The sequence below is a fragment of the Rhinopithecus roxellana genome, chromosome 13 (genome assembly GCF_007565055.1).
Source record: "Rhinopithecus roxellana isolate Shanxi Qingling chromosome 13, ASM756505v1, whole genome shotgun sequence".
NCBI lineage: Eukaryota > Metazoa > Chordata > Mammalia > Primates > Cercopithecidae > Rhinopithecus > Rhinopithecus roxellana.
The window spans coordinates 74,486,166-74,501,994 of record NC_044561.1 but is presented as its reverse complement, the minus strand read 5'-3'; the positions used below and the strand labels follow the sequence as shown (position 1 = coordinate 74,501,994).

Sequence of the window (15,829 nt, the reverse complement as noted above, 5' to 3'; positions counted from 1 at the left end):
TTCTCTTCTTGTCTGGGCACAATTAAAGTTTTGACTTACCAAAAGATTTTAAGCATACTTTCCCCACTAAAAATGAAGGTTTTTTTTGAAGAAAATGGTAAGTGAAGTGTTCTTCAACTGATTGCCTTTCATCAAAGAAAGATAAAACAAATGAGAACCATAGAGAAAAGTGGTTTCTGGGGGAAAAAAAAAGAGATTTTAAATTATTACTCAGGCAAAGTTTCAAAAAAAAAAAATAGGATAGTACAGAAATACTCTAGATTTGGCTAGAGATGGAAAAAATATATTTTTCTCTTCCTTTCATGAATCTCTCAGTTTTTCTGTGCCTGAAAAACTAAATTTTAGTTACTGATGTGTGAGGATTTATCTCTGTCTTTCAGCAACCTGTTCTGATCTTCTGGTAAGAGGACTGACTTGACTTTTAGTTTTGCCTGAGCATATTCAGGTATAATATACTTTGGGGGTTTTCTCATTATTTTGAGTCTGAACTTTAGAACCAATATGATTATGTGTCTCTTATTTTTCTTTCCAACTGATAACGCAAAATCATGTTTGTTGCAAAAAAGAAAGCAGCATTGATTTATCCAAGGAAAGCCTGACAACTTCCAGCCTCACTGCCCCGAGGCCACGAGAGTTAGGTTGGCACACATCCTTCTACATCTTTCTCCACTCACATACAAATACAGACAGACACATTTTTTTGTTGTTTTTTATACAAAGGCTCGTATCAGATGTAGTAATCGGCAATTCTTTTCTTCTTAATATGTTTTGTACATAACTCCAGGCCAATATGTATATAGATTGTTTTAATAGTGGCATACAATCCCCTAAATCCCCTAGTTTGGATGTACTACTGTTTATCTATTCAACCCTTACTTTATTGATGGATGTTTATGTTGATGCCTATTATTTTTCCTACCACAGCTATTGCTGCAGTACACGTTCTTGCCTAATTTCCCAAAGAGCGATTGCTGGATCAATGGTTTTAAACTTATTTATTTCACCTTATAAGATACCACCAAATTACTTTTCAAAAACAGGTTTACTCTCCCATCAATATTTTTAACCGTATTTTTAAAAAGAAACTTTGCTTCAGCAAGAGAGCACACAAAGCCAGGGTGAAGCTTTGCTCTCAGAGTGGGCGGCACATGTGAGTTTCTTAAATAGCAAGAGGTCACCACCAATCGGCCTCTCATTAGCAAATTCAGGCCACAGATGTGTTGGGTAGCACAGTGCTACTGTTGTTTTGAAAACTAATTAGTTATGAATGTTTGAAAGCATGTGAAATACAGATTTCGACTTTTCTCCTGAAAAATAAACAGATCTGGTGAGCTGGACCCTCCAACCTTCATTGTCTCAGTTGGCTGGAGCTGGGGGTTAGCTACCCCTGGGGCCTGGGCTTGCTGTTTGGCCATTCCCAGGCAGGTGCCCGAATTAGTGATTTGTCTGGCTCCTGTAGCATTTGAGTTTGTGATCTTTGGTTTAAACTAGGGTTTCTCAACCTGGGCACTGCTGACCTTTGGCGACACACCATTCTTTGTTGCAATGTGGGATGTGTAGCAGGGTCACTAGTCTCCACCCACAACATGCCAGGAGCATCCCCTCCACTCCAAGTCAGGACCACCCAAAATATCTCTAGACATCACCATTGCTTTGGAACCACTGGTTTTTAACAAACCCACAAAACGCATTTTCCTCAGTCAATTTTGAGATAAACTTTTCAAAGACTGTTCCTGGGCAGTTTTCATTATTCTACTTGATGAAGGAACAGTGTTGAATTCTGTACAAGACCAAGCTTTAAAGTCACCGAAATGTTTCAAACCAGCCCCATTCACTGAGTTTGGAGAAAGTATTTGAGAGGAAAAAGTGATCAAAACACGTTCCTTGCATCTCAGCAATAGAAATGGAGAGACGGTGGCGATTACAGGTGGTTTCTGAAGTAAAAGCTTTACCTAATTACACACACCTAAAAGATATAATTTCTAAATACTGTATGAAGAGGGTTGAATACATCTCTGGCACAAAGGTAGACATTGGCTTTGTACACTTTGGTTTTCTTCAGTGGTTTCTTTTGTTCGTTCATCACAGGCCTGGGCAAGCTCACCTCTCCCTCCGCAGTCTCTCTCCTTGGGCTCACATAATCCTCCTCTGAAGGGATTTCTAAGGTATTTGGAGCCAGCAGGAGGCCAGGGATGGGTCGGGGGGGGGGGTCTCTCCAGAGCCTTCTTCTCTCTCTGTGCCTTCACTCTCCTTCTCTGACAGGACTTCCGACATCTTTTCTCATTAGAATTAATGAAGAAGTATTAATTCTTTCCCCAAAGCTATTAAGTCATAGTGCTCTGAAATTGCTGAAACAGAATAATTTCTCCTTCATTCTAGGGTGTAAATCTTGAGGAAAGATGAGAAGCTGTTTCAGGTATATCGATTATGTCCCAGGGAAGAGACCTGCATAGACAATTTTCATTTAGCAACAAGAAACTTAAAAGAATGATACATGAAGTAGATCAGCCAGTTTCTGTTTTGGCGTTCAATCTTGCAAATGGCATTTGCTTTTTTATCATCTTTTTTCCTTCTCCAATTTCATAATCCTATTTTCACTCTGTATTTTAAGGGCCACTCTTGATGTCTGGACAGGACAGAATTTTTAACTTAAAGCAAAATTTTAAACACCGCTTTGCACTGAATTCAGGATTTCTGCGAGGGGAGGGTGGTTATCTTAATTGCCTTTCATCAAAGAAATAGAAAAGAGGCGAGAATTACTAAGAAAAATGGTTGCTGAAATAAAAGATTTGTTTATGATTACTTAGAGGCAAACTTTCAAAAGATTGTATTAGGATAGTGCAGAAATACCCGAGGCTGTACTTGATAAATCCATCTTTCTGGTCCTCTCCCACAACCCTTCCTGCCTGTGCAGCTGAAGTCGGGGCTGCTTTTCACTGCTTACCGCCCACTAACTTCTGATTATTTTTTGATTGGCATTGACATCCGACGTCTCCCGTTCTCTCTGCCTGAGAGAAATAAAACCTCTTTCTTCCATCATTTTTAGCCATTTTTTCCCCCTAAAGAGGCTTCATAAACAAAAAATGTAATAGGATTGCAGAAACAAATGAATTTACTGTTAAACTTCAGCATAACGTCAGGTATGCAACAGAGACTTAAAGAAAATTGGTTGACTAATTACATGAATAGATGATTCAGACTTAAAAGCCGTCCAGGACAGGGGCAATGTCAGATGATTGACTGTGCACATGGTTTTACTCTTTTCCATAGATAGATGTTGGGTTGGGGTCCTATATCATGGCCACCTAGTACCTTCATGCTTTTTCTTTCGTGCTGTTTACCACATTTGCTTGGTGAATTTTTTATATAATTATTTGCTTACTGAATTTCTCCCCCATTGAACTAGAATTATCATGTGGGTGTGTCTGCCTCATTTTCCAGGGAACAAATGCCCTGTGTTTAGCATAGTACTTGGCACGGCTGTTGGCTGTGCTCGGTGCCCAGTAAATATTTAGGCTCAATAACGTAGGCTCAAAAACAGGCTTAAAAATATTTGAATAATTAACTATCCACAAAGTGATTACTTTTAGAGATCTGCCCAGCTTTCTTTAAGTAATTGCTAGCACACTGTGGATCTTTTAATTCCAGGGATGCTTCTAAACAATTTAATCACAGATCAATTAATAGTCTAGGAAATTACTCCTATGTTCTTGTTTATATTTGCAGTTTGCTTAGAAGGTTGATTTTATAGACTCATTTTTAGCCCTTTTTAAAAATAATTCAGTCTTTGGAATCCAAATTCATGGAGTTTTGGTGTGTTGGGACAAACCAAAAGAAATATATCAAATTACTTACATTTTTAGTTAATGATATTTGAGCAGTGTATTTATAGCATTTTAGTGTGGCTTAGACATTAGGCAGCTGGAAGAAGGTTTGGCATTAAAGATGTCTACAGTCATGTTGTAAGTTTCATCATGTTGTTTATTTATTTCATTTTCTTTCTAAGTATTTTACAGTTTCCTATAGCCTTTTCAAGATGGCCACATTTAAAATTGCTATAACACTTTAAGTGGCCTCTTCCTCTAAATGCAGTCTGGCAATTATTTCTGAGGGAAATTATTAAAAACGCAGCCTTTAATCAGGAAAAGAACAGCACGGCACAGAGAGCTGTGATGAGAGATGGTCTCTCTAATAAAAGTCACATAATTGTGTAAGAGCAATTGAATTTCCGAAGATTGCATTAAGACAGTGGAGTTTGTAATTTCTGAAGGTGTAGGAAGTGATTCATATAGTGTGATGCTGAAGCCTAAACGGAATCACATTCTGTGATTTAAAATTTGGCCAGGGAACTACTTACTTTTTGAAAAGGGCCATTCATTTAAAAGCAAGTTAGTGTCCTTCCTCAATAATCCAAATCAGTTTAACACACGTCAGTGACATTATTTGGGCATTTTTCACAATTATTAAAGATAACTCACTTTTCTCTGTAGACTGTAGGGTCAAAAACAAATCAGATCAGTGGATTTTCTTCCTTTGCTTTCATAGATGAGTCAGAAGTTATTGGTCAAATGTGCACATGACCTTTCTGCTTAAGCTTAAAAACCAAAACAACCTGTTGGGAAGACATTTGGCCAATCTGATTATTTTCTCTACACTGATTGGTTTTACTTCTTCATTGAATTGAATGAATTGCCTGGTTGTTTTGTCACTGTGGGGACAGAGCTTAATTCACTTAGAGTGAGCACTTGTGCTTGGTGAACGATGAGGCTAAGGAAATGCATATCATCACCATTAATTTTTGGTAGTTTTTCATGGGTGAGAATGAAAATGTACCTTGAATCCACCTCTTTTTTCCCTTTCTACTTCTGGTGCTCTAGTCAAGCCATCTCATCTGGCCCCTAGATTATCCTAGTAAGCTTGTACCTGTTTTTCCTACCTCTATTCACCTCTCTCCCAAGTTTGGCTTCAAAATTTAAACTTCTTACCACAGTCACTTGTACTCTGCAAGATCTGAGTCCCTGTTGACTTCCCCCACATCATCTTGCCCCTGCCTCTTCATTCATGACTCTCCTTCCACATTGGCCCTCCATGAGTCCCTTGCTCCCCCAAGCTGCTTTCCCCTTTAAGGTCTCTGTATTGTTCCTTCTTTTGTCTAGAACATCCTTCGTGGACTTGTTCTTTCTCACTCTGAAGGTCTCATTTCTGATGTCGTCTTTCTGAGAAGTCGTCCTTGACTATATAAAAGTCGTCCCCAGTTACTCTTTGGAATAAGCCCCCTCATTACTCTCTTTACTACCCCCTGCTTATGGTGACTCTGTAGTATGCTCCCCTCCATTTCTCATTAGTCTCTGGAATAGCCTCCTGTTAATCGTTACTGCCTGTAATACTCTCATTTTCACTCTCGGTAATATTCCCGTCCTCGATTTGTTTCCTTTGTGACCCCATCACAATATGTGTCTGCTTCTTTGTCTTTGCTTCTCTTTCCCCATTACAGTAGAAGCTCTTGAGGGCCAGCGCCATCTTTGTTTTGTTCTTCTCAGACTCTTCAAGTTGGAGCATGGTGCCTGGGTCATTGAAGGGGCCCAGGATGTGGTTGTTGAACAGGTGAATGGAATAACAAAAGCCTCGTTGTGTGCCATTAGACTACCAGAGTACACGGGAGGGTCAAGAAAGATTGTGTGGAAGAAAAAAGCATTGCTTTCTTTTCCAAACTGTGCACTTCTCTACGGATTTTCAAAGTTGATTTGCTCAGGATTAGCACACTTGGTAATCTAGTAACTTACCCCTTTAGATATAAGAAGTGGAACTGTTCTTTTGGTTTAAGATGGAGGATGGAACACATTTATTTACCTCTACTTTTCTCTAACAACTCACAAGAGGTTAGTCATTAAAGGTGTTTGTAATGTACAAGCTCACAAGGAGAAACGACTTGGAGAAGAAATGATGCCACCAGTTTGAAAGCTGAAGTGCAGAGTCTGAATGGGAACTGATATAGCTGACCCCAAGGAATGGAATCCTGATTTAACAGTGGGAAGACTCCCCACAACTCAGACATTCATGGTACCAGGTGGGGCTGAAAACAAGATTGATTGAAAGACTAAGAAGCAATCAGACTTCAAATCCCACCCCGTTTCTAGCTTGGTAACTTCCTTCACCCTTGCAGAAGTCTAGGGGCTTAGTCTCTGGACAGCATACAAAATGCTGGGGGACACTTGGCGTAATTAGTTCAGCAGGGGAGTGAGGGGACTAGATTGAAAATGGGATTTGAGCAAATGTGAATACTGCATATGAGCCCCTAGAATCTCTTCTCTAATTTTGACTCCAGAATGCCGGCAGCCTGGCTTCTATTTTCCAGTCAGGAGACCCGAGGACTCTTCCTATAGAAGCTGACCAGTACACATGGAGACCTGCAGATAACTACTTCAGGGTTCCCACTGAAACAGAGCAACCACACAACCTAACAGTAGGGCCCATGGTTGACCGATTGCACTTGTAAAGAACACCAAGTCAGCCTTTTCATGCCCATTTCCTAAACATAAGCAGCTAAGATTGCTGTATTTCTCAGGAAAGCCACTAACCTAGAGAGGAATAAAAACAAACTAATGGAAACAAAGGAATTTGGAAGACGGACTATGTAGGGGGAGGCAAACTTCAACAACAACAACAACAACAACAAACCATTATTAACATTGCTGGGGGTAAAAGAGAGGATGTTAGAGCCATGAAATAAGAACAGATGCTATAAAAAAACATGGGAAAGAACTCTTAGAAATTAAAAGCATATAGCAGAAATAGAAACTCATTGGAATATAAAGTTGAGGAAATTCCCCTGAAGGTGAAACAAAAAGACCAAGAAACAGAACATCAGAGAGAAAAGATAAGAAAAATAGAAGATTATACTAGGAGATCCAATAACCCAATAAGAGCAGTTCTAGAAAGAGAGAAAAGACAAAACAGAAGGGAAAAAAATCAGAAATAACAGGTACATTTAAGAGTTATATTGTACGACGTGGTAACTATAGTTAATAACAATGTTTTGTATTCTTAAAAGTTGCTAAGAGTATATTTTAAGTGTTCTTGCCAAAAAAAAGATAAGCATGTGGGCTAATACGTATGTTATTAATAATAAGCTAATTTAGTCAACCTACAATGTGTATATATTTCAAAACAATGCATTGTACATGAGAAAGAAAAAGGAAATAAAGAAAAACAGAATCACATTTTCCTAAAACCTGAGGACATGATTCAGGTTGAAAGAAATGATTGAGTGCCCAGATAATGAATGAAGATAGACCCAGACTATGGTAACACCAGAAATAAAGAAGAGCCTCGGGGATTCCAGAGAGCGACAAACAAAAAGATTTCATCCGAAGGATCATGAATCATAAATCATATTGTCTCCAGACTTCTCAACAACTAGAACACAGTAGAACCATGTCACAACCCCAAAGGGAAATGATTTCTGATTCAAAATGTCATATCCAGGCCGGGCGCGGCGGCTCACGCCTGTCATCCCAGCACTCTGGGAGGCCGAGACGGGCGGAGCACGAGGTCAGGAGATCGAGACCATCCTGGCTAACACGGTGAAACCCCGTCTCTACTAAAAAGAAAATACAAAAAACTAGCCAGGCGAGGTGGCGGGCGCCTGTAGTCCCAGCTACTCAGGAGGCTGAGGCAGGAGAATGGCGGGAACCCGGGAGGCGGAGCTTGCAGTGAGCCGAGATCGCGCCACTGCCCTCCAGTCCGGGAGATAGAGCGAGACTCCATCTCAAAAAAAACCAAAATGTCATACCCAGCCAAGCTGCCAATTGCATCTAAAGAGTTATACTTCATGTACCCTTTCTCATGAAACTACTAGAAGTTTTGTGTTAGGAAAGCAGGAGAGTAAACCAAGAAAAAAAGAAGTTGTAGAGGTTCAGGAACCAGGAAAGAGGTGAAGAGAATCAGCACAGCTGAGATGAAAGGAGACCCTGAGGGCACAGCCATGCTGTAGAGAAACACGGTCCACTTGGAGCAAATCAGAAAGTTTCAAGGAAACATTTCTCAGGGAATGAAATGAAACCCCAGACAATTGGAGAGGCAGTTGGAAAATGATTTTAGAAATAAGTCCATAGAAAACTCAGCGAAATTTTTAAAAAGTAAAATAATTAATTCCAGGGAAAGCAATTTTGGCAAGAAAGGCAACATAATCATGGTATACTACATGATTCAGTGCTGACAGGTAATATATAATAATAAATTATACACATACACACACACACACACACACACAATAAACACGGAATATTCGCCTAAATGAAAACAGGCCATCAGTGTTAGAGAACTGTTGAGAAGATAGAGAGGTGGAATGTGTGCTTGTGTGTGGGGTCATGAAGGTTGAAGAGGGGGGAAGCTGGAAGAAGAAGGAAACCCTCCTCTCTCCCCATGAGAAGTCATAGCTACTACTTCCACAAGATATAGTTCTGTAACAATGTTATTAGACATGAAGGAGATAAAAGTCAAAAGACTCCCAAATGGGAAAAGATGTATGGGTTGGCAGGGGTTGCTGTTTTTCTTAATACATAGTTAGGCTTGACTTTTCAGACTGCACGTGTGTACCTTTCATCAAAATAAAAGCAAATTTAAAAGTGGGTCTAGTGCTTCTTCTCTAGTGACACAGTCGTTTTAAGATATTTCCCTGATCTCATATCATGATGGAACCTGTCCTCTCTGAAATTTTGTGATCCTTTTGACTGGTCTGCCAGGTCATTAGTGCGGGTGAAGGATGCGGGAAAGACAGGTACGAGAAATGCTGTTTTGCAGATATTGTCAGGGCCCTTCTTTCTTTCCACAATCACAACAATAACCACCACAACAAAACAACAGCATCACAAAAGCCAGCTTCATCCCTTGCTGCCCAGCACTCTAGTGGGAATTAAGACATGGTTTATTTCTAGGTTCCCACTATACATCGATTGAAACGTCTATTCTGACTACTTTGTAATATGGCCAGAGAATTCAAGCTGATCTAAAATTTACCCAAACAGACATGACCAGGAATACAACTCTGATGAGAAAAAGCAACATGAAACATAGATATATTTTATGATATGTATCATTCAGGGATTTTTCTCCTTTGAGAACTGGTTTGGCCATTTCCTTTTTTCATAGAGTGGATATATTTTGTTTGACCAAGCGTGAATTGGTTGGAGATAAATTGAGTTCTTGCACACACCCTGTGAGATGAGGGTGAAGGAGCTCAGAGGCGATCATGAAGTCATGGACCACCTCCCAGGAAATTACTCTTTGCTAATTTTATAATTCCAGATGTACGTAAATGTGCCTCTCCCCTTTCAGGTCTGAATCTGCAAGAGGAGCCATCTCATGCCACCACAGAATCACCTCCTTGTTGTGGGAAGGAAGAGAAGGAAGGTGACTGCAGACAAACCTCAGGAACCCTCTCTCTTGGTACAAGTTCAAGGACTGTCAGGGAAATGGAGAAACGAACTGTGAAGGTGGGCATGATGATTTTGAACTGCCCCTACCTATTGCTGGTCTAGATTTATAGCTCTGCTTGTTCTTGTTGCTCTTGTTCAGGGTGGCAGAACTTGCTCGGATCACCTTATGAAGATTCGCCTCACAGAAAGCCCATTAAGACAAACAAATAAGTCAAAACATTCTGTATCAAATGACTGAGCAGCTTTGGCAGTGCAAACATTGGGATGATTTCTGATGGTTTCTTTAAAAAAACCCAAGTATGCTATTACTGCACACCTGAATAGAGAGATGGCTGACAGGTGCCACTGCAACATGAAGCCCCCCAGACAGATTGTGGGGCTGCGTGTTGAAAACCACTAAAATACGTATCCAGACCACACTTGGAAAAACACTCATCTGGAAAAAAACAAAAACAAACAAACAAACAAGCAAAAACCTTCAATACACAGTCCTATAAAATAGTACATCTGCTTCATGAGCAGTAGTGACTTAAAAAAGGAAGCTGAGAACTGGTTAGATAATTGAGCAGTTCTGTTTTTCACAAAGCCAGATAAAAGCACAGGATCTCAGCAACCTATTTTATATCAATTGGGAGCTTTATTCGAGTTAATGCACCAATTAGTTATTAATGGAAACTTATTGAGGGCGTCATATTGAAGTTCACGCTTGGTAAAGAATCATTAAGACCTCAAGACCTGTTTTCACTGAGGACTACGTTTCTGACCACATTTTTCTTTGTACCAATTAACCTTTTTTCCCCCCATTTTTTCCCTTTGCACTTTGTTGCAGGATATTTCTCCATCTGCCGGTGAGCACAGTGACTGTACTGCTCACAGCACTGCTGTCACATCAGGATTATCTCTGCAATCTGACACCTACCTGGCAGTGTTTAATGACGTGCCTCTACCCCCTGGCAAAGGTCTTGACCTTGGGTTGCTGGAGACTCAGCTGCCGGCCTCCCAGGATCCAGTCTCAACAGATCCCAAACCATGCATTTTCTCAGATGCTCAAGGGCCTTCTTTCTTTGGGTCCAAAGGAACTTTTCCCCGCCACGACATTGCTACCTCTGTGGCTGCCATTTGTATATCTCTGCCAGCGAGAACAGATCACATAGCCCAGGAAATTCACAGTGCTGAACCACAGGACCACAGCCAGACTGCAGGGAGGACTCTGACACCAAGCTCCCCGGACAGCAAAGCCACAGGAGAGGGCAGAGCACAGACCCTCTTGCCAGGGAGACCTTCATCTGGACAAAGAATTTCAGATTCGGTTCCATTGGGGTCAACTGAAAAAACTCATCTTGAAATACCAGCTTCAAGACCAAGTTCAGCTAGTTCACACCAAAAGGAAGGGAGATACAAAACGTTTTTTCCTTCCAGAGGCCAGTATGGGTGTGGGGAAATGACCGTCCCCTGCCCCTCTTTAGAAAGTGACGGTAGGAAACGTCAGGTGTCTGAATTAATCACTCGGAAGGATTCTGTGGTTCCTTCTAAGCCAGAGCAGCTCACAGAAGTTCCTGAAGCCCCTTCTAAATCCCTCAAGAAGAGGAGTCTGGAAGGAATGAGAAAGCAGACTCGAGTGGAGTTCAGTGATACCAGCAGTGACGATGAAGACCGATTGGTTATAGAAATATGAAGCTTCCAGAGAAAGATGGTATCTTTGGTCAAAGACTGTTGATGCTTCACAAGTACATGTTGTCAGGCTGGCGGAAGAACTAAACTCTATCTGTGAAACACCTACAGATTAGGAAAGCCATTCTGAGTTATTTACAAGCCAACTCCAACCAACTCCTTAACCCCAACTCAGCCACAATGTTCCCCAGCTCCCCTTGGGAGTGCTCTGCTTATGTTCATATGGTGCCAGGCAGGGCAGACATGGCAAGGAAGCAAACTCCGGAAATGGTCAATGTGCGCAGTGACTGGGCCTTGACTCCCAGCCTCCTCTTCTGCACCTGTCCCCCACTGCCTCTCTGCAATCAAATGGCACTAACCAAGAAAGCCACAATCAACACGTGTCTTCACAAGTGGATCCCACACAGTCGAGGCAACTGGCTTTCTCCGTTAGTAAACTGAGGGTTTGCTTCCAAGGTAGACAGCATACTTGGGATAATTGGAGTAGCTTGACAAAGAGACAGGGTTGTGAACTGGGCACAAAGATACTTCTGTTCGTTTTGGAGACAAAATTCGGATACATTAAAAAACTGAAGCTTGTTCAGAGTATTCACGTCCTTAATGGAGTTGTAAATACACTTCAAAATGCCTATGATCCGGTGAAATGCTGATTACTTTTAAATGTTGCACAAATGGTCAATGCTTATTTGTGGTCAGATACGCAAGTACATGCTCTTGTGCCTGGTGCCTTTGCTGTGGAGATCTCTGAGACCGTTGGTTTTTCTAGTTCTTGCAAAGGAACATTGTGTTAAAAGTTAATAGAACTGTCTCTCTGTAATGAGTCATTTTTTAAGAGGGAAAAATTCACTTATTTTCCTCTGATTCTTTTTGTCATATTGTGCTCTGAGAAATTTCAATTAGAGGGTTACATTTTAGTAATCTGTACAGCTTAAACTGATGCCTGCTCATCGTGACGGGAGCTTTTTAGATTTCCTTCAGAAGCTTCAAGGATACAAAACTAATTGGGGTTTTGACGCTGTTTTACATCTCAGTAATTTTATTTTCGGGGCTTAGTGTTACTTTGCTGTCAAATTAAATCAGCCTCTGTGCACGTCAGAACTGCACAGATAAAATTCCCCAGTATTCCAAGCCAATGCGCCCCTGTGCAGAAGAAAACAGCAGATCTACATCAACCAGCCCAGTGAGCAAAGCCTCAGACCCACTGCCTTCCTCTCCCCATCCTTCCATGGGAGAGGAGAAACTTAAAGAGGTTTACATTGCTGTATTTCAATAAAATTTTATACTTGCTTTTGGTATGATTTTGTACAATTTGAAATTTATAGCTGAGCTCTTTTGGTTTAACTTTGATGTAATGATGTTCATATGACATCTTGTACTTAAAAGACACGGCAATGCAGAGCATCTCACACATACGAATACACTTTAGTCAGTCTGTGCCTGTGACTAACTGTGGTCAAATTTCAAGTACCTTCATGTGAATTTTCCAATTTTGGTGTTATTCATAGAAAACTTCAATGCCAGACCAGCTTCCCTGGTTACTTAGTATATATTTGTGACCATTTCATATACACTCATAAATATCCAAGGATTTCAGGCCCAGCCAAGAAAAACATAAGAAGGGAGGTAAAAAGGATATTGGACATTCACTTAGTGTACTTTTTAAACCCAACGAAAGCGATGTGGTGATTATCTCCCTTTTTGAATGATTCATGCCACTATAATGAGAGAGGCAGTGTAGGCAAAAGGTCTGAGTCTTGGATGGAGATTGAAGTCCTGACTTTAGCTGGGAAATCTTGATTAAGAGTCGCTCTGTACCTCAGTTTCCCTAAGTGAGAATAAGAGAGTTGGACAAGATGAATATATCTCCAGGTTCCAATTTTTCTGAGAATGGTTGATAGAGAAGCTGCTCTGTCCTTAAAATGCGTAGACTCAATGGCTTGAAGATATTCCCCATGGGGAACCGTTGCCACGAGGGCCTTGCATGCAAGAAGTTTGGGTGGAGACAGTGAGGAACTGAAATGCAAACACCTTCCACCAATTATTGCTGTGAAGAACCTGAGCCTGAAGAAGCTCCGTCTAATTTTTTCCCCAGAGTTCCAGATTTTAGGGTGCAATCATCTGGCCTATACATGTGACTCATAGTTCAAAAAATTAAAATCAAAACCCGAACTCTCCAGTAGGAATGGAGAAAACCTATCTGTAGGCTGAACTGGCTCCTTTGTCTTAGGAGTCACTGGTCAGGGGAAAAAAATCTGTCTTCCAGGCCCCTCCTTTCTGGGTGGCTACTGTGGCATGAATGGGATCACTGGCTGTAAATCAGTAAGTCATAGCTCCAAATAGCACCAACTTCAGGATAATGGGGGAAGCTGTGTCCTTCTAGGAGCCACCGTTGCTGGCTCCCAACCTGGGTCAAATATGGCAGAATATTGATTTCATCTCTAACTCCCTGTATCTCTTACAAAGGTAGAACAGCTAGCCAAACCACCTTGCTTCGCTGGTCTTTGGCTAGTGGCTGGCAGTGTTTACAAGTGTACCTTACTTTATATCAACATGAATTTGTGAAAAAGCTGTATTTCAATGGATTTTTTTAAAATTAAAAATGTATTTTGAATGACCCTAAGGGAGCTGGCTCTTGAAAAACATCCTACGGTAAAGATTTTTTTTTTTTTTTAATGAAGAATCTTTTTATAAAGCAATGAACAATCTCTGATTTTATAAATCTTAATTTTCCTATGGGTTTCTTAAAGCGAAATACAATTATAAGAATACATTTTAAGGGTAACATCAACAACCTAGAACCCAGTTTGGGTTACTGAAAATAAAATGTCAGTATTATCAATTGATAACTACTGCAGTTGTATACTCTGCAAGTGTGTACTGCATGATAGTTAAGGAAAAACAAATTTATTTTGGAACAAAGCAACCAGAGTTTAAAGATCAGGGATTTCCTTCTTTCCCCAGTGCTAATTTTCCAGTGTTAATTTTATTGTATCTTTAGGTAAGGGTCTTAACCAACTGATGCCTCAGTTTCTTCCACAGAGAGTAGTTACAGGGACGCTGTCATGAACTAAGGAAAGGGCACTGAATTTTTTTTGCCAATCTCAAAAGTGACATTTCCCCATGATGTTCAAGACTCACCAAGTTTCTCTCTCCACCTGTACCTACACCCAGCTAAATCTTGCTGTTAAAGATGTATGGAGGGAAGAGGTTTCAATCCTCCCCTCCTTGGCAACCTACATTGTTAAGTGACTCAAAGTTATGTGATTTTTAGTGGACAACTGGAATCCTCCTTCTTGTAAAACACAGTGAAAAACAGCTCATCTCTCCTGTTAGGCTTCACCCTTGAGATGTGAGACAAAGCTAATAACCCCTTTGGTTCACATCTCACAGTAACCAGGAGAACCTATGGTTCATTTGCCAAGTGATTAAAAAAAAAGATGGAGGAGAGTGTCTCTGAATTTTAGTGAAAACACCGCCAATAGCATGGTGGTAACCTAGGGTAAGTCAGACTTTTTCTTCCTGAAATCACTCTTCTAAAGCTGAGACTGGAAGAGGAACCTTGTAGAAGCACACTGTGACCACAGTTCTTGGCATGAAAGATAAACAATTTGCAGTCTCATGCCAAAAAGTATTTCCTTGCATTTACATTCATTACTTAGAATGATCACATTATTCATTTTTTTTTCCCCAGCACAGAAATTTGCATTTTGCACAAAATTTGCCTGGTGCAGCAGATTTTTATAGTTATGGAAACTGTCATCATTATCGGAATGTGCTGCTGCTCAACTCCCCAGACATAATTTAATATGGTGAGGAGAAAATGGCCTGCCTGGCTCTATGGGTGATCATATTTCTACTACTGCAGCAAACTGGACTTGTGTATTTTTCCTCACTTCAGTTGCTATCCCCATAGTTCATGTAGGGAGGCACTTTGGCTTTTGAAACACGACATTTCTCAATACTTAAGCACAATTTCTTGTCCTTATTTTTCAGAACCCATTAAATATAAGGGTCAGGACCTAGAAAATCTTATGTGCTAGATTTCTACCCTGTATGATTCTTTTCATCCATGCTTTGCACTTACGTGGGAATATACATAATTTGGTCTGAAGAAGTATAGGAACAGTCGAGCACATTACTTCACCATTGGAAGAACAGTAACCAAGGAAAAACATCAGCCTCTGCCACTTGGAGCACTAGAGGATGACGGAATGTCTTGTATATGCAGTCGACTGTTCAGGATTTACTACTCAATTGCTTGTTCACAATCAGGGAATTGATTGGCTTCTGGGTTGGTTGTTGAAATTTCTTTCTTTACATGATTAAATTATTTTGTTTTGATAAAAATAAAACTTAAAATGCAAATGTCTCATGTGATTTGTTAACATTTTAACTAAAACCATTGCAAACCATATTCTTTATGAATGGGACATCTGATTATTCCTAATCATTGACCCAATGCCTCGTCGGCCATATTGGTATCCCATTCCACTCAACAAAGGGATTAGGTCATGTCCAATGATCTCATTTTCTTGTGGTGCTTCCTTTTCACACATAGCTTGTTTGTCATTATCTGCCATATTTTATAGTCTGTAACTGAGGAATCTGATTTTAAATTCTTAAATGTAGCGAAACTTTGAAGCTACAGGAGGGCACGATCCCACAGTGCAATAATCCAGAACCTTTTTCCCTTGGAATTGATGTTTTCTGGACATTTAGCA

At 40.4% G+C, this 15,829-nt stretch overlaps 1 protein-coding gene across 3 annotated transcripts in view; it reads left to right on the top strand.

Moving 5' to 3' along the window:
• Positions 1-15,473, top strand: part of ZNF831 (zinc finger protein 831) — a 112,258-nt gene extending 96,785 nt beyond the window's left edge. For all 3 annotated transcript variants that reach the window (XM_010365159.2, XM_030915203.1, XM_030915204.1), the window contains 2 exons: positions 9,337-9,494; positions 10,267-15,473. In XM_010365159.2, the coding sequence (XP_010363461.2) occupies positions 9,337-9,494; positions 10,267-11,112 (1,004 nt within the window). In that variant the 3' untranslated portion in view covers positions 11,113-15,473. The remainder of the gene's footprint in view (positions 1-9,336; positions 9,495-10,266) is intronic.
• Positions 15,474-15,829: the final 356 nt, after the last annotated feature.